At 46.4% G+C, this 18,654-nt stretch overlaps 1 protein-coding gene across 1 annotated transcript in view; it reads right to left on the reverse strand.

Annotated features, from left to right (window-relative positions):
* The window catches only part of IFT172 (intraflagellar transport 172), a 122,517-nt gene that overhangs the window by 77,998 nt on the left and 25,865 nt on the right, over positions 1–18,654 (reverse strand). The window contains exons 7-12 of the mRNA XM_067550549.1: positions 18,357–18,444; positions 13,981–14,195; positions 13,774–13,897; positions 11,693–11,788; positions 10,648–10,809; positions 427–480 (exon numbers count right to left, since the gene is read on the reverse strand). Of these exons, the coding sequence (XP_067406650.1) occupies positions 427–480; positions 10,648–10,809; positions 11,693–11,788; positions 13,774–13,897; positions 13,981–14,195; positions 18,357–18,444 (739 nt within the window). The remainder of the gene's footprint in view (positions 1–426; positions 481–10,647; positions 10,810–11,692; positions 11,789–13,773; positions 13,898–13,980; positions 14,196–18,356; positions 18,445–18,654) is intronic.

Below are 18,654 nucleotides of genomic sequence, written 5' to 3' on the forward strand. Positions count from 1 at the left end.
TGGGCTGGGCTTGTCCTGTAGGAGCCAGGCTGGTAAGCCAACCCATCCAAGTCTCCCAGCCCTGCCAGGTGGAGCAGGACTGTCCCCCAAAGATTCACATGTCTGCTCTCTGCATGTCTAACTTCCCCCCTTTCCCCCCCCCAGTCTCTTCCTCCTCTGCCCTGCCCCTCTACTCCCTCTCACCTTGTCTCCTTCTCCACCCCTACACTGCGGAAATGCTGACCACGCAGCTCCTCACCAAGGGTTTGTTCTGTCCCCTAAAACATGGGCGGGACAGGGAGCAGTTCACAGGCTGCAGGAGTTGTGAGGAGAGCATGAGACATGACAAGTAAATGGGTCACTCTGGGAGGCAGACTTCATTCTTGCAGTCTGTACATAGTGCTAGCCAGCCAGGAAGGGACACAGTTTCATCCCAATCCAACTCACATTCTCACTGTCAAAGAAAAATTTCTCGTTCCCTCCAGATCCTTGCCAGGCCACCTGCAACACAAGGGTGTGGTGTGAGTGAGCATTGCACTGGTAGTCCCTTTGCTGCTCTCATTGCAAACTACAGGCACCACAGCATCTGGGGGCAGTGTGCTAGAGCTCATGGGACTCCAGCTGGTGATCAAAACAGCAGAGGAATTTCAGCTCTTACTTCACCTCGATTGTTACATCTAGTTGGACTCTAAAACCTTACTGCTCTTTGGCTCCTCCCTCACTCTGCAGCAGCACAGACGAGCCTGGTGCCTTCCACACAAACAGCCTGAGTTGGCAGAGCGAGGGATGCTGCACAAGGGTTCACAACCCAATGCTTCAGTTGCGCACAGCCACTAGTGGTTTGCACTGCATTCTTCCTACTTTTCCAGGTAGTAGGACTCCAACCCCCACCCCACCACAGGATCCCCATTGAGCTGGCCTCAAATTCGAGCTCCTTGCCTTGCCTTTGCTCCCAGGGCCCCAGCCTGTACCTTGGACCTGGGCTCTTTTCACATTCCCTCCACCGACGATACCAATCTGTCTATGTCTTCATCTCCTTCCCTCACAGGCATCTCTGGGCCCACCTCCATGCAGGGGCTGGAACAACGTGTAGAGTAGGCATGCTGAGAGCCATTGACCCAAGCTGCAAACTGTATCGGATGGATACCCCCACACCCGTAGCTCCAGTACCTATGCCCCATGCTGCCCCCATGAATGCAACGTTCTCCTCAAGCTCTCCTTATCTCCCTGGCTCAGTTCAACTCCTCCGTAGAACTCACTGGTGCTGAAGTCCAGGAGAAAGGAGGGGAAGGGCCAGACCCTGCCTTCCCAGTAATCTGCGCCATCTCCCTGCCTTTCTATCTATGCTCTCATTTTTTGTGTCATGGTGACTAGATCTGTCTCCCTTCTGTGCCAGAAGGTACCTTTCCCCGGTCTCTCTGGCTATGTCTGCACTGCATCTTGGAGCTGTAATTCCCAGCTTGGGTAGACACATTCACTAGCCACTTGGGCAGCTAGCCCATGCTGCTGCCTGTGCCACTGTGACCACACTGCTGTTTTTAGTGCACTAGCTTGCGCAGAGTCAGTGCATGTGTATCTATCTGAGCTGAGAATTACAGGCCCCAGCTGCAGCACAGTTACCCTGGGAGATGCCCAGCACAGGTCTGGCACTGGAAAATAATTAACAACAGAGAAGTTGGAGTGATGCCAAGGGGCAAGTAAACAGACTGAGGCAGCAAACTACTCAGTTTTCACCCAACCAGCCAGAGAAAGTGGCTGCAGTTGGCCCTTCCTTCCTCAAGCAGGGTCTCTCAGTCATAGCTTCAACGAGCAGGCAAGACAAACGGGAGGAGGAACTGACCCTCCACAACCTGATTCTTTCCAAAAAGCAAGCATGGCTGGACATGTGAGAGGAAGACTGTGCTCTGTGCTGAGCACCGGCGAGAGAAACCTGGAGATTAACTCCAGCCAACACTTGCTCCGATTATCAAGCAGCAGTGTCCACAGGCTCAGGTTTTTGATTAAGTGCTCTTGCTCCCAGACCATTTAGCACTGCAGCTGGGGCCATATGCATGGCAGTCCTTCTCCTGAGGAAGCTGCCCAAGCTAGGGAACTGAGGTCAGCAGGAGCGCCAAGGGAGACAAGAGGTGAAGACTTGGCTGCTGAGCACAAAGCCCTTGACCTGGTTTTGGGAAGGGCACTGTGAGTAGATGAACCGTGAGACATTTCACCCGGCCTTTGTAGCACACTGGTTTGATTTGCTTCCAGGTGCTATACAAGGTGCCGACTAAAGAGACATGCCATGTATGCAGACAAAGCATCTCTTGATCCCTTTTTGCTGTGATCTTAAAACTTCTCATAACCTTCTCCCCACACACCCTTCGTCTGCCATCCCCTGCTGGACTAGTTTTAATGCCGATTATCTACTCTGGGGCAGGGGTGCCTGTAAAGTCTCAGGCACACTAATAGGCACTGTATAAATAAAGATGAATCTCGTGGCTGTGGGAGAGACTGTCCCTCTCCTTGGGCAGTCCGACCAGCTGTGGTGCTCTCACTGACAGTCTGTCAGGGCCCATTATGTGAGCAGACTGATCATGCCAAGGGTCACAGCCAGAGTCAATAACTGGAGTTAGGGCAAGGAAGCACAAACGTGGAACAAGGCGAGGGAACAGAAATGAGGAGCGGGAACCAGGTGAGAAGGCAGGAACTTAGTCTCTGGGATCTGGTCAGTGGCAGGCCCAGCTAATAGTTGCTCAGACAAGTGGTGTGGCATGTACAGGCAACTTTATGCTAAGAGGTGACCAATCAGCAGTCTGCTCTAGACACAGGTATGGCCTCCGTTTGCAGGGTATCAGCTGCAATTTCCAAGTTTGGTCTTACAGTGCAGAGAGTAACACTCTCGCACGGCAATCCCACCAGGCCTGGGTTTGACACCTGCAGCACGTGATGCTACCCCCCATGGCAATTTCAGGGACCAGGCTTTTCAGGGCAATCTCTCTGGAAGGCCTGACATTTTGCAGAGTCATGAATATGATGAGCTGACTTCCAAGAGCACTCTTCAGGCCCATAACCTTCCTAGTCAATCAAATAATACAGTGTTCCTCTGGGTATCTGGGACTCCAGGATGTCCTCACCTATATACTCCTTGTGGTCTTGTATTTGAATTGGGGAGGTGAGGGTGGCAGACATGAGACAGGAAACAGATCATTGACAAAAGGTTTCAGGAGGAAATACCAGACGGATCTTCCTGGACTGAGAGAGTGGCAATTCAAATGCCACCGGATTGAGGTGTCGAAGACTGGTATAAAGGCCTACACGTTGGTGGTCCAATTTGTGCGTAGGTTGGCTGATCTGTAGATATTTAGAGGACAGCCATACTTTTTGACCAACCTTCAGAGGTGGGGCCTCTTGGTGGTATTTGTCAGCGTGACATTTGCAGCCTCCAAATGCTCCTTTAGATTAACCTGGGTCTTATGAATAGTCTGTACCAGATCTGAGGCAGCCGGAACAGCCCTGGATGAGGGGACGGAGGGATGGAACCATGGATGAAAACCATAACAGAAATAGAAAGGAGTGAATTGGGTGGAAGCATGGTCTGTGTTATTTTAAGGCTTAAATTCAGCTAATGGAAGTAATGCAATCCAGTTATTTTGGCAGTGGTTCAGAAAACAGCATAGATACTGTACAAGTACCTTGCTGAGCCATTCCAACTGGCCTTCTGTCTGGGAGTGATGGCAGGGGGATATGAGAATGGGCGTGAAGGAAGTGAAACATTTCCTTCCAAACCTGGATATAAACTAAGAGGCTCGATCTGTGGTAAGGTGACTGGAGACAACACAGAGGCAAAAAAGAAGTGTAATTAGGAGTGATGAGGTCATTTTTGCAGTTGGGAGGCATACTCATAGTATTAAATGGACCATTTTGATAAGATGATCCATTCCAGTTAGTATGGTCTTGTATCCTTCTGATTCTGGTGGCTTTACTATGAAATCAAGGGTTATATGCGACCATGGTTGGGAAGGGATTTTGAATGGTATCAAAAGATTTGTTTTGGGAGTTCTTAGCCCAAGCACAGGTGTTGCAGGACTTGACATAGGATCAGACCATCCCACATCTGTGGCCACCAGAAAGAGCATGCTAATGCATGCCAAGTCTTGGATTGTCCAAAGTGATCCACCCAAGGAGTGTCATGATGCACACGCAGCATCTTGAGTCATGCAGGACCGTTGGAGATGTACAGACAGACATTAACATAGAAGAGATCATCGGCCCAAGTATTGGCATAGGGCAGAGCCCGGGAGGCCATCCTTGGTTGTAGCTTTACAAAAGGATCGCTGGGGAGGGGAACTCATAGCAAGGTAAGGGAGATCCAATGACACAGATCTATAAAGGAAATGGTGTGTTTTCACTATGGTGCCTGGTGGTAGTTTGAGGTTCACAGGTTCTGCACAGTATTCCCCCTTTCGTGAAAGTGTGTCTGCCTTAGCATTCTTATGGCCTGGGCGGTACGTGATCATGAAGCTGAATCTTGAAAAGGCCCAAAATAACTACCACTCATTCAGCACCTTGGCAGATTATAAATATTCCAGTTTTTTGTGATCTGTTAAGACTAGCATGGAGTACTAAGTACACTTGAGGTAGTGTCATCATGTCTCAAGTCCCGCCTTGGTTATGATAATTCCTGGTCAACTATTTCATAATTGCAGTCGTCTGAAGTAAGTTTTCAAGGAAAAAAACCTCATGAATGCATTTTCTGTTGGGACCTCATTCTTTGGGACAGTACCATACCAATGGCTACATCAGAGGAGTCGGTTTCAAGGATAAAAGGATCAGGGTGCACCACCACTGAGGCTGAGATGAAGGCTCGCTTTACATGTTCAAAAGCTTGATGGCCTCTGTGGAGGCTAATGAAACTTGGCAGGTTTATAAAGAATGGTGGGAGATGTGATTTTTGAAAAGTTGGGAATAAATATCCTGAAGAAGAAACCTCAAGAATTTCTGAATGTCTCAAACAGTCCAGGGCTCTGCCCAGTGCCAAAGGGCAGGTAACTTATAGCTGAACCGCTTGGTAATTGTGACCATTACATAATAAAATTTAACGTCCATGTGGGGAGGGAAACACCAAAGCAGCCCACCATGGTAGCATTTAATTTCCAAAAGGGGAACTAACCAAAAATGAGGAAGTTAGTTAAACAGAAATTAAAAGGTACACTGCAAAAAGTGAAATCCCTGCAAACTTCATGGAAACTCTTTAAAGATATCATAATATAGGCTCAAATTTAAATGTATACCCCAAATTAGAAAAACATAGTAAGAGGACCAAAAAAGTGCCACTGTTTCTAAAAAAATAAGTAAAAGAAGCAGTCAGAGGCAAAAAGGCATGATTTAAAAAGTGAAAGTCAAATCCTAATGAGGAAAATAGAAAGGAGCATAAATTCTGGCAAGTCAAGTGTAAAAATATAATTAGGAAGGCCAGAAAAGAATTTGAAGAACAGCTAGCCAAAGATTTAAAAAGTAACAGCAAAAATTTTTTTAAGTACATCAGAAGCAGGAAACTGCTAAACAACCAGTGGGGACACTGGATGATCGAAATGCTAAAGGAGCACTCAAGGAAGATGAGGCCATTATGGAGAAACTAAATGAATTATTTGCATTGGTCTTCATGGCTGAGGATGTGACGGAGATTCCCAAATCTGAGCCATTCTTTTTAGTGGCAAATCTGAGAAACTGTCCCAGATTGAGGTGTCGTTAGAGGATGTTTTGGAACAAATTGATATATTAAACAGGAATAAGTCACCAGGAACTCATGGGATTCACCCAAGTGTTTTGAAGGAACTCAAATGTGAAATTACAGAACTACTAACTGTGGTATGTAACCTATCATTTAAATCAGCTTCTGTCCCAGATGATGGGAGGATAGCTAATGTGACACCAATTTTTAACAAACACTCCAAGGCAATCCCAGGAATTACAGGCCAGTTAGCCTAACTTCAGTATCAGGCAAATTGGTTGAAACTATAGTAAAGAACAGAATTATCAGACACATAGATGAGTAAGATTTGTTGAGGAAGAATCAGCATGGTTTCTGTAAAAGGAAATCATGCCTCACCAATCTATTAGAATTCTTTGAGAGGGTCAACAAGCATGTGGACAAGGATGATCCAGTGGATATAGTGTACTTAGATTTTCAGAAAACCTTTGATAAATTCCCTCACCAAAGGCTCTTAAGCAAAGTGACCAGTCATGGGATAAGAGGGAAGGTCCTCTCCTGGATCAGTAACTTCTTAAAGATAGGAAACAAAGGGCAGGACTAAATGGCCAGTTTTGAGACTGGAGAGAGAAAAATGGTGGTATCCCCAGGGCTCTATACTGGGACCAGTATTGTTCAACCTATTCATAAATGATCTGGAAAAAGGGGTAAACAGTGAAGGGACAAAATTTGCAGATGATACAAAACTATTCAAGACAGTTAAATCCAAAGCAGACTGTGAAGAGTTACAAAGGGATCTCACAAAACTGGGTGACTGGCCAACAAAACGGCAGATGAAATTCAATGTTGATAAATGCAAAATAATGCACATCTGAAAACATAATCCCAACTATACATATAAAATGATGGGGTCTAAATTAGCTGTTATCACTCAAGAAAGAGATTTTGGAGTCATTGTGGATAATTCTCTGAAAACATCCACTCACTGTGCAGCAACAGTCAAAAAAACTAACAGAATGTTGGGAATCACTAGGAAAGGGATAGATAATAAGACAGAAAATATTATATTGCCTCTAAATAAATCCATGGTACACCCACATCTTGAATACTGTGTGCAGATCACCCCATCTCAAAAAAGATATATTGGAATTGGAAAAGGTACAGAAAAGGGCAACTAAAATGATTAGGGGTATGGAAAAGCTGTCATATGAGGAGAGATTAATAAGACTAGGAATTTTTAGCTTAAAAAACAGATGACTAATGTCTATATATCATAAGATTATGATTGAGGTCTATAAAATCATGACTGGTGTGGAGAAATTAAATAAGGAAGAGTTATTTACTCCTATCATAACAGAAGAACTAGGGGTCACTAAATGAAATTAAGAGGCAGCAGGTTTCAAACGAACAAAAGGAAGTATTTCTTCACACAATGCATAGTCAACTTGTGGACCTCCTTGCCAAAGGATGTTGTGAAGGCCAAGATTATAATGGGGTTGAAAAAAGAACTAGATAAGTTCATGGAGGATAGGTCCATCAATGGCTAATAGCCAGGACAGGCAGGGATTGCTGTTTGCCAGAGGCTGGGAATGGCCGATAAGGATGGATCACTTGATGATAACCTGTTCTATTCATTCCCTCTGAAGTACCTGGCATTGGCCACTGTTGTAAGACAGGATATTGGGCTAGATGGACCATTGGTCTGACCCAGTATGACCGTTCTTATGTTCCTACATTCACCTTCTGACAATCCACCCATAGCCCTCCTACTGATAGAATGAACCCCAAAAATTCAATGGACAACAGATCGAATGCGCACTTCTCCAGCTTTGTGTACATTCAGTGCTGGCATAATCTTGTGATAAACTTGCGTCATGGCTGGTATGGTCCCTAGCGTAGATGAAGATATCGTCCAGATATGTGACCACATATTGGTAGACAATGTCTTCAACTCAAAGTAAGGCTGAAGGGCATTACTAAATATTCAAAATGCCCATACCCAGTACTAATGTCTTCCACTCATTCCTACCCTGATGCAAACTAGGTTATATGCTTCCCAAAGATCCAAAATGGTGAACACCTGGGTCAACTATACTTAATCCACAACCTCAAAAATTAACCACAATGAGTACCGATTGCATATGGTTATTTGGTTAAGCACCTTGTAGTATAAAACACCTCAGAGAGCCATCTTTCTTTCTTTGAAGAGTACCAGGATGCCTGGTGGGGAGGTAGAGTGGTAGAAATAGCCTTTCTCTATGTTTTCCTCAACCTACTCTCTTAAGGCTGCTAACTCTGGATGAGACATAGAATATATGCATGCAAATGGAATTTTAGTTCTGGGTCGAAGATCTATCGGATAGCTGTAATCACAATGAAGGGGTAATGTGTCTGCATTTCATTTCTTGAAGACTTTCTGTATTTTACAGGTAAGCCTGGCTTGTCAGGGAGAATTGGCATTTCTGGATCCAATATAGTGGCCACCATGCGGAGTGGTCCCTGGGTTCTTGAAGTAGGTTTCTCTGGCTTTGGATTCTAGGAGTCCAGGTTCTTGAACCAAGAGGCAGTTCTTCCTACAGAAGCTTGATGGGAAAGAGATACGGTTTTGGGACCACAGAACATGGGGATCATGCCAGATCAGCCATGGTGCCTCCAAAATCAAGGTAAAATGTGGGATCTAATAAGAATGAACTGTAGGACTTCCTGCAGTTACCCAATCACAACTTCCAAAGGCACAGTCTCCTGAGTAACCAGGCCTGATGTCAGTGGGGACCCATCCATTGTTTCCACCACACTCAGGGTGGTTTTGGGTTGTAGTGCAAGGCCAAGGATCCAATGGAATAATCTATTACATTATCACCCACTTCTAAGTCAATCAAGGCCCATTACACAGAAGAGGCCTGATTGTTCTACAGGATCTACAATTGCAAGGGAATCTGTAGAAGCGGTAGGGGGATGAGGGCCTCCTAGTTGAACATAACCTTGGAATGTTTTGATGGTGGTGCCCAGGCTCAGACCCCAACTGAGCTTGGGCCTAATCTCTTCCTGTTGTCGGGCTGGCAGAGATTTTGGCAGGGCACATAGATATTGCATGTCCTGCTCCTCCACAGTAGAAACAGAAGTTTTTCCCATCTATGGTGCTCTTGTTCGCTCCCCACGGAAAGCCCTGGAATCTAGGCTGTAGCCCCCTCCCTGCTACTGCCCAGCCACAGCCTCCCCTTCCAGCCTGTTGCACTGGGCCTCTGGCAAAGGCAACCCCGATAGGTGATGATGTAGGCAGCTGGGACCTTTCTTCCCCCCATCCTAAAAATTAAAAAAAAAAACGTCTTGGTAAGTAGAATGCCACTGTCAATATTTGAGAACATAAGAATGATCTTACTGGATCAGACCAATGTTCAGTCTAGCCAAGCACTCTTACTTCTGAAACTGGCCAGTGTCAGATGCTTCAGAGGGAATGAACAGAACAGGGCAATTATCGAGTGATCCATCCCCTCTGATCCAGTACCTGCTTCTAGCAGATGCTTAGAGACACCCAGAGCATGGGGTTGCATCCCTGGCCTTCTTGGCTAATAGCCATTGATGGACCAATCCGCCAATAACTTATCTAATTCTTTTTTGAACCCAGTTATAATTTTGGCCTCCACAACATCCCATGGCAACGAGTTCCTACTCTTTGTTTCCTATCTTTTAGCCAGTTTCTGGTCCATGAGAGAACCTTCCCTCCTATCCCAGGACTGCTTACTTTGCTTAAGAGCCTTGAATCCTATTACATTAAAGTCAATAGGACAGGACTGGTTCCTGCCAAAACATTGGTAACTGGAAGTTGCTAATATCAGGTTTGCTATTAAGAAGCATCTACTGTAATTAATTTTTACTGTTTATATTGCATAGCACCCACAACATCCTAGATACGGCACAAGCGCATAAGGACAAACAGATGCTGCCCTGAAGAGCTCATAACATGCACAGACCAGACAAATAGACAAGCTGAACATGTTAATAAAGGTGTCACAAATCCTGCTCATGGGCTCGAACTTCTTTCTAGATTGGAATCAAGGCCACCAAGAGGGGAAAGGCCTGTTGTGACAACTGGGCCCACAAATTTACTCCAACGGTGAGCTTAACTGTAAAAAGTATGTAACCGTTCATAAGATGTTATGATAACCTATAACAACAAATGTTATGAGAAAAGATATGAAAGGGAGACAGAATACCCATCACTCCCTTCCTGGGTCCCTCAAAGAAAAAGATTTGGTGGAGAAAGTATGGAAAGAACAAAAAGAAGAACAGCTGGAAAGAACAGACAGAGGCTACTGGAGTGAGCTTCACCATCAAGGTTGCCACTCCAGCCGTTTCCTGGGAGCCTGGGCCTTCATCATCCTGATCCTGTGAGGTGCCCTGACCAGAACGGGCCGGGGGGGGATGACATTGTCACCTCTACCAGCCCCAGCTGAATCCTACACACCACCTTGGATGACAGTTATTACCATCTTTGACACCATCTAAGAGACTGTCAAACAGCAGGGGATTTTCCTTCTAAAAACTGTCTACAGCTAAAGGGCAAGGGAACAAGGGATATTGTTCAAATGAAAGCCTTATTTAATGCTTTATATTTCAAATGCTTTTAACTGTTTTTTCCTTCTTTTCTGTATCATCAATAAAAAATTAAATTGATTTTTAATGGTGTGTTTGCCATGGTGCTAAGCAGACTGAGGTCTCTATATAGTAAACCCCACACCTTGTTTAACATTGTTTAATGATGGACAGTGACTGGGTTATGGTAACACCTCCAGCCCATTTATTCCATTTAAATTAAAACAACAGGCCCCAGATCCCACTACCAATTCTCTGAGCCATCCAGCCCACTCCAAGTTATTAAAACCATTAGTTGTTTTTAACCAATACACTACTCGCATGCCAGTGAATCTGCCTAGGGTTCTAGAGACACCAGGGCAACCACACATGCAGGGTTTCAGTACCTCACTGAGCTTGTTGGAGTTCAGATCCCCTAGCAGCAGTGTGTCTGAGGTATGGGCCACAAGGTACCTATCTTTCCCCAAAATCTTCACCTCATCAATCTCATACCCATAGTGGGATTTCAGCACCACTCGGGTTCCTGTGGAGAGGTTCTTCACAATGACCTGGGAGGAACAGGATGAGAGGTAAGGAAGCTGGCTGTCCCCACACAGAAAGAAGGACCATAACACAAGACCTCTTGCTCTAAAGAGGGTACATGCATTAGCTTGTCTATCTGTCTAGATATTTATATGCCCCAGCCCCTCACAAACAGAGCACCTCTGCAAGAAAGGAAGCATTACCACCCCCTCTGTACAGATGGGGAGCTATGGCACAAGGAGACTAAGTGACTTGTTCCAGGGCACACACTGAGTCTGTGTCAAAGCCAGGAACTGAAGCCAGTTGTGTCACCCCAGCTGCTGTCCACCACTGACCGATACTGAATCTTGTTCCTAAAATATGCAAAAATATACACATTTCCCAGCAAATTGGTGGCGACGATCCCTTGGGCAGCAATGGGATTATACCCTCACCTGATAATGCATTGTGTTGACTTGTATATATTTTCCAAATTTTAGGGGTCAAAGTTTGGCTTGGGTGGGCAGAAAGACAAGGGGAGATGCTGGATTCCATTGCCAGACTTTTTAATGTTTGGGTGTTTTAAAAGGGACGGTGTTTTCCAAGCCAGTGGAATTGTTTGGGCAGTTTACTGGACTCCACTGAAATGCACTGGTGCCCATAGCTCTCTGGAATATAATATTTTAAACAAACAGAATGTTTTATTGGGGCTGAGTGTAAGCAGGAGCCCTGCGGTGAGAGTTTGTGAGACCTGTCACAGCAGACTGCAGAGAATCTACAGGAGGGGCTGGGAACCAGGATTGGTCTGGGGAGGCTAACCTGGGGGATATACAAGGGCAGCAGACGGTACTGAACACTCCATGCATACCAGGTGACCGATTATCACAGCTTCACCCACAGACACCCACTTCACACAAATTAACTTCTTACCTGGCTCGGCCCCACGTATGTCATTTCAAATTTATTCTTGTAAATGCTCCTGCGAAGGCAGCAGTCAAACTGCTCCACCCCTCCACAAAGGGTGCCCTGGGGAACAAACACAAGGAGATAGGGTGTAGCAAGTGAGGAGGGCAGAAAGTAAAGGTCCTTAGACACTGTAATCAGGTCATTGTTCAATCTTCTTTTCAATAAGCTAAACAGATGAAGCTCTTTCACCGAAGACATTTGCTCTGGCCCTTGAATAATCTTTGTGGTTCTTTTTGCACCCGCTCCAATTTTTCAACATCCTTTTTAAAAAATGGACATCAGAACTTGATGAGTAATCCAGTGCTGCTCTCATCAGAGCCACATACACGACTCCAACTCACTACGCCCTGCTTATATATCCAAGGATCACTTTAGCTCCTTTCGCTACAGTGTCACACTAGGAGCTCATGTTGAACTGTCTGTGCTAGGGGCTGAGCACATTGAGGTCTCTGTATACTAAACTCTGCACCTTATTTCCCATTGTTAAATGTTCCCTAGATCCCTTTCAGAGTCATTACTTTCCAGGATATAGTCCTATTCTGTAGGATGGCCTAAATTCCTTCTTACTAGATGTATGACCTTCTATTTGGCTGTATTAAAAACACATTTTGTTTGAATAGCCCAACTTACCAGCTATCCAGATTGCTTTGTATGACTGCCCTGTCCTCAGTTATTTATCATTCCACCAATTTTTGCGTCATCCACAAATTTTATCAGCAATGATTTAAAATTTACTTTGAGACCATTGAAGAAAATGTAGAACAGCGTCAGGCCTAGTATGATCCCTGTGGAATCCCACTAGAAACACCCCCATTCTATGATGATTCCCTATCGACAACTACTTTTTGAGGTCTCTCAGCCAGTTCTTAATACATTATCATGTACTAATTTTTTTCATCAGAACGTCATGCAGTACTAAACCAAATACCTTACCACATTCTCAGTATATTACATCAACCTAGTGACCTTTATCAACCAAACTTCTAATCTTATCAAAGAATGAAATCAGGTTTGTTTGACAAGACCAAGAGGGGAAGCAATGAACAGTCTTGTAGGGCACGTCTTTTGCCCAAGGGCTTTCAGCCTGAGGCCTTGTCTACACTTAAAAAATAAGTCATGCTCACATAGGTTTTCTTACACCCACTGGAAGGGACAGCCATGTCAATTTCAGGGATCAACCATGTAATTAAAGAAGCACCCAGAATTCTGGCTCCAGCTCCCAGCCAAGAGCAGAGACCAGCAGCCTGGGCTTCTTGCCCTGCTCCCAGGTGGGAGCGGGAACCAGCCACTCAGGCTTGCAGCAGCCCCAGCTTCAGCTTTCTTGTCAATTTCACTGCTCCAGTGGGCGCTGAAATTGACAAGAACAATAGCCCTGCTGCAAATGTAAGGGGATACAGTGTCTACACTGACGCTGTCTTGCCCTGAGACAAGATGACAAAAGCCCAACACCTCTCATTGAGGTTTTATTTTGTTGAAAAAACAGGGTAGGGTATACACCACCTCTCTTTTGTCAACCAAAGCTGACTTTGGTCGACAAAACTCTAGTGTAGACTAGGCCTGGGATAATTTTGAGCAGAATCCCTAAGACAGAGACGGGAACATTCTCTGGTCCCTGGAATACAAGGGATTAATGCCAGCTCAGATCCTCCCTACCCCTACAGGTGCTATATGGGGACAAAAGGCAGGCTGCTTTTGGGAAGGCCAGGCTGAACCCTGTATTTTATTTTCCCTGGAGGAAAGGATTTTGCTGCTGCCACTGAACCAGCTCATTATCCCTGGCGCCACTTCCCAGCCTCATACTACTCTTATCACATATCAAACTACAGCAACTTCTTTCCCACTCTAGATTCCAGCCCACCCATCCTCCTCATATTTCTAGGTCCCTCTAGGTCCCATCTCCCTCCCGCTTGGTCTCTGGCTTGCCCTCCCAGTGCTATATCTCCTTGACTGTAGGGAGCAGCAGGCACGACTGTCATGCAACAGGCAGGACTGTCACTTCAGCACACCTCAGGGATGGCTTGAGGATATTATTTCATGGTACAAACCGCACAGAGCCGCGAGCCGTCCCTCTTCCATGCTAAGGCTGTGATAGTGTAAAGGTGTGCGATTTCTTTGGGTTTGGCCTCCTCCCACGCACTCCTGCGTGGGCTCCAGTTCAGGACTCTCAGCCTGTGGGAAGAGATGAGGAAGCAGTGATCTTGAAAAACGGTAAGCAACAGGAGAGGAAGGTTGTTCTAAAGGAACGGCCATACCTGTCGTAGCTGCCAATGACGACTGACTGGCCCCCGGGGCTAGTGGCTGCTGTGGTGAATTCCTTCTCAAAGGGGTCCCGGCTATAATCAAAAGTCTGAATTATGTGGCCTTCCTTCCCATAAGCTACAATCTTCTTATCGCAGCCTGCAGCCACGACACTGCTGGAAGCCCAGGTGAGGGCATATGGAGGGCAGGGGTGTGTTACCAATTTACCCTGCAATACAAAAGACAGAAAGTCCCGAAAAGAGCAACAGCAGCCAGTGCAGCCAGCTAATGCCAGGAGACCAGGTACAAAGGCCCATGAGCCATCAGCTGCATGTCTAAAAAGTGTGTTTCTAGGGGGTTTCTTGGGCTGCCTGCACAGAAAGAGCCTGAAACCACAGCTCTGGGAAGGATGAGCTGCCCCATCACCTCAATGTGCGTTAACTATGAAGTCTGCTCTTGGCAATTTAAATGTCGACATTGGTAACTAGAGGGCTGCACACTTCAGAGCTTCTACAAAAAGACAGATAGAAAAACAAACAAAAGAGTTGTCAAGTTGACCTCACTTTGCTCAGCCAAATATTTCATTGCTGATCACTGCAGCAAAAACATCCTGATTATATGGCTACAGCATAATATGGGACAGGGCTGGACACTAGGGTGGGGCACAAAGGTATAGCCTGGTTGCTCTTCTAAATTACTGGGACCAGGAACTACTACTACCAATCACAATAGTAACAGGAGTTCAAGCACCCTAAAACCATCTCTCATCCCTGCTGCTCTCCACAGGGAGGGAAAGAGAAGACGCATCGCACATCCAGACGCCAAACCCACCATTATTTACCATGGCAACTGTGATTTTCTAGAAACACAGGAATTGCCAAATTGGCTCAGACCATGCCTCATCTAGCCCAGTAAAGGTGTAAGAACCTCACAGTAGCAGATGTGGGATAATCTGTCCCCCCACACTAGGTCTCTCTGGGTACATCTACACTCAGCTGGCAGTATACTTTTCAACCCAGGCAGACATACCTGCATCAACTTTGATCGAGCAAGCGCACTAAAAACTGCAGCGTCGCCACAGCTACACGAGCAGTGGCCTGGGCTAGCCACTCGAGTGTGTACCCAAGGGTTTGGACGGAATTGTACGCATGCAGCTAGCCTCTGCACTTGCAGCCGTGGCTACACTGCTATTATTAGCATGCTAGCTTCATCAAAGGGAGCAAGGATATATCTACCCAAAACAAAACTTACACCCCTGGCTGCACTGTAGACATCCCCTAATAGTCAGAGATCAGCTTAAGCCCTGAAACAGATTCAACATCCCCGCCAGAATTCAGTTAGCATTAATTATGACAGCTCTGCATATTCTTGCTAGCCATACAAACATTCAACCCCTTTTTGAATCTTGTTAAGTTCTTGGCCTCAAAAACTTCCTTCATGAGTTCCACAATCTAAAGGGAAAAAGTATCTCCCTTTCCCCATTCTGAATTTCCACCTTTCACTTTCATTCAATGTTCCCTGGTTCTTGTGTTAGTGTTGCCTCTGCACAGGCACACTCATGGGATGTGCCTCCTGGGATGTACTGCCTGTTGGGGCTGCACAATCAATCTCATATAGCAACAGACATTCAGAACTGAGGCTGTAAGAGGGTCAGCTGTCTCAGTTCCTCTTGCTAAAGCCAAGTGCTCCATGAGAGCAGCGCTCCAAGGAAAAGGGGATGGCCGGGGGAGGGGAGCAGCACAAATATGCTGCGGCAATGCATGGGGAATCAAACAGGTCTCTAGCATGGTCTCCGTATATTCCCGCTTGTGGGAGTCCAGCAAATTCTAGTCAAACATAGATTGCAGATCTGCCCTCCCAAAGCAAATATAGGATCCAGATATCATGATACAGCGGCACTGAGTACATATGTGAACAGAACTCCAGGTAGCAGCTCTACAGATTTATGTGACAGAAACATTACAGAGGCAGGACTGTTATAATTAGTATTATTATTTGTATTACCACAGCAGTGAGGAGACCTTGTCATGGACGACGACACCACTGCGCTGTACAAACAGAACAAAAAGGCAGTCCCAGCCCCCAGAGCTGACAATCTAAGTGTAAGCCAAGAGACAATAACTAATGCGGCAAATTGCCTGCTCTGCTACCATGGGCCCTGCACTTTTCTTCTTTGTGGACCAAGAGGGTGCCACCTGCCACCCGTTTCTGGGCATTAGCCACCCCAGTAGTGCTGGGTGGGGACAAAAAGGGAGGGGGTTGGCACCTGGGCCCACCCACTTCTCCGGGTCCCGGCCCAGGGGCCCTAATAATAGCAACTATGCACTGTCTGCCGCCAGTGCTTCCTGCTGCTATTTTCCCTGGGTTACTTTCCCCTTCTGTCCTTTCAGCTTCTGGGGTTCCCCACTCATTCTCTTCTTGGGCAGGGCCTCTTCTAATCCTCCTGCCTGGGGGAGTCTCTTGGTCCCATTCCTCCCCTTCTGGCAGGATCCTTTTTCCTCAGGCCTCTTTACCTTTGTGCTTCTGGGGTTTGGCAGGGAAGCCTCCCTCCCAGCGGTCCCCTTCACCCGGTTCTTTTTGGTCTCGCTGTCAGCCACCACACTCCTCCAATACTCCAGCCAGCTCTCCTTCCTCTCAAACACTGCCTGTCTGAAGCAGGGGTTTTTATCAGGTCCCTGGCAGGACCTTATTTGGCTCCAGGTGCTCTAATTATCTTCCTCTCAGTTCACAGGGAACAAGGCCCTGATCATTCTAGAGCTTATATATCTGGCTGCCCCCTAGTCCTGCTGTCTTACACTAGATACACACAGACCAACAGGAAACAATGAGACATTACCGTCAGCACAACAAGCCGTGGACTTAGTACACATTAGCCCTGGCAGAGTGATCATAAAATCATAGAGTTGGAAGGGACCTCAGGAGGTCATCTAGTCCAACCCCCTGCTCAAAGCAGGACTAACTCAGTTAAATAATCCCAGCGAGGGTTTTGTCAAGCCACAGATTAAAAACCTCTAAAAATGGAGATTCCACCACCTCCCTAGGTAACCCATTCCAGTGCTTCACCACCCTCCTAGGGAAAAAACTTTTTCCTAATATCCAACCTAGACCTCCCCCACTGCAACTTGAGACCATTGCTCCTTGTTCTGTCTTCTGCCACCACTGAGAACAGCCAAGCTCCATCCTCCCTGCAACCCCCTTTCAGGTAGTTAAAGGCTGCTATTAAATCCCCCCTCATTCTTCTCTTCTGCAGACTCAATAAGCCTAGTTCCCTCAGCCTCTCCTCATACATCTTGTGCTCCAGCCCCCTAATCATTTTTGTTGCCCTGCGCTGGACTCTCTCCAACTTATCCACATACTCCTCACCAATGCCGAATAGAGGGGAATAATCACTTCCCGCGATCTGCTGGCAATGCTCCTACTAATGCAGCCAAATATGCTATTAGCCTTCTTGGCAACCAGGGCACACTGCTGGCTCATATCCAGCTTCTTATCCATTGTAACCCCCAGGTCCTTTTCTGCAGAACTGCTGCCTACTTCGTCGGTCCCCAGTCTGAAGCTGTGATCTCTAAGACCATCAGGTTCTGTCACCCTGGGTAACATACACATAACCTCCAGCTAGAGAGGGTAGTGCTGAGTGGAAACAGCATTCTTTTACCCTGGTCTAGGCCATGGGGTCCAGCTTTCCGTGATCAGAATGATCACCACTAGAAGATTATTTGTCTGGATTAGGTGGCACTCAGACACCACATCCAGAAAGAATTTGGGATGAGGACACAAGATGACTTTGCTCCTGTAGCATATGGTGAAAGAGGATCAGCCTCTAAAGCTGTTCACTCACTCTTCCTGCAGATGTTAATCCAATTAAAATGCTGCTTTTAGTGATAGTTGGAATAAGGAGTACTCTCCCACCTTCCTGTCCACTATGGAGAGTTTGAAATGCTTGGCTTATGACTGTTTGGTCTCAAGCCTTCTTAGGTGGAAACCCAAGATGATCATTAAAAATGAAAATCTCCTGTTAAAATCTGTTGGGAGAACAAAGAAGAACACAACATGGGGCAGTGGGAAGAAAGCAACACACATATACCAGGGCCCTCAGAACTTGAGTGCTGCTCTCCTGGGCACCACGATGTTCCCAGAGCCCCAGAGACGTGTATAGCCTTGGGTCTGACAGACACTGGGGTAATTTCCCCTACCCGCACAAACTCTGAAACTGATACAAAACATCAAGACACCTTTCTATGGTTTAACCAGTGTCCCATTAGCCATGCAGTGATGAGAACAGTCTGACCTGCCCACCCTTCCACAGGACCCAGTTAATCTGCAGACCTGATATGACTGAGGAGGAAGGGTGTGTGCAAGAGGGAGCCATTTCCAAAGGGCCATTCAGTACCTGTGATTCACCTGAGCCTTCGTCATCAAAGAAGTAGCGCACAATGGTTCCATCTGCATGGCCAGACAGGATCCCCTTCCCCGACACGCTGTCAAGAGACACCAGAACAGGTCATCACAGAGTCACAGCAGCACCCACAGTCCCAGTTTCCCCTCCCATCCCCAGCTGATCTGATTCTCATGAGGAACCAAAGGTAGCCCACTGTTTCCCTTTAGTTATTTCTTGATAGTGCCCACAATGTGCCAGATGGCACACACGAACCAAGGTCTGGATCCTGCCCCAAAGAGCTCAAAGTCTC

This window comes from Emydura macquarii, unplaced genomic scaffold (genome assembly GCF_026122565.2).
Source record: "Emydura macquarii macquarii isolate MOO-44397 ecotype Brisbane River unplaced genomic scaffold, CSIRO-AGI_Emac_v2 contig_1300, whole genome shotgun sequence".
Lineage (NCBI taxonomy): Eukaryota > Metazoa > Chordata > Testudines > Chelidae > Emydura > Emydura macquarii.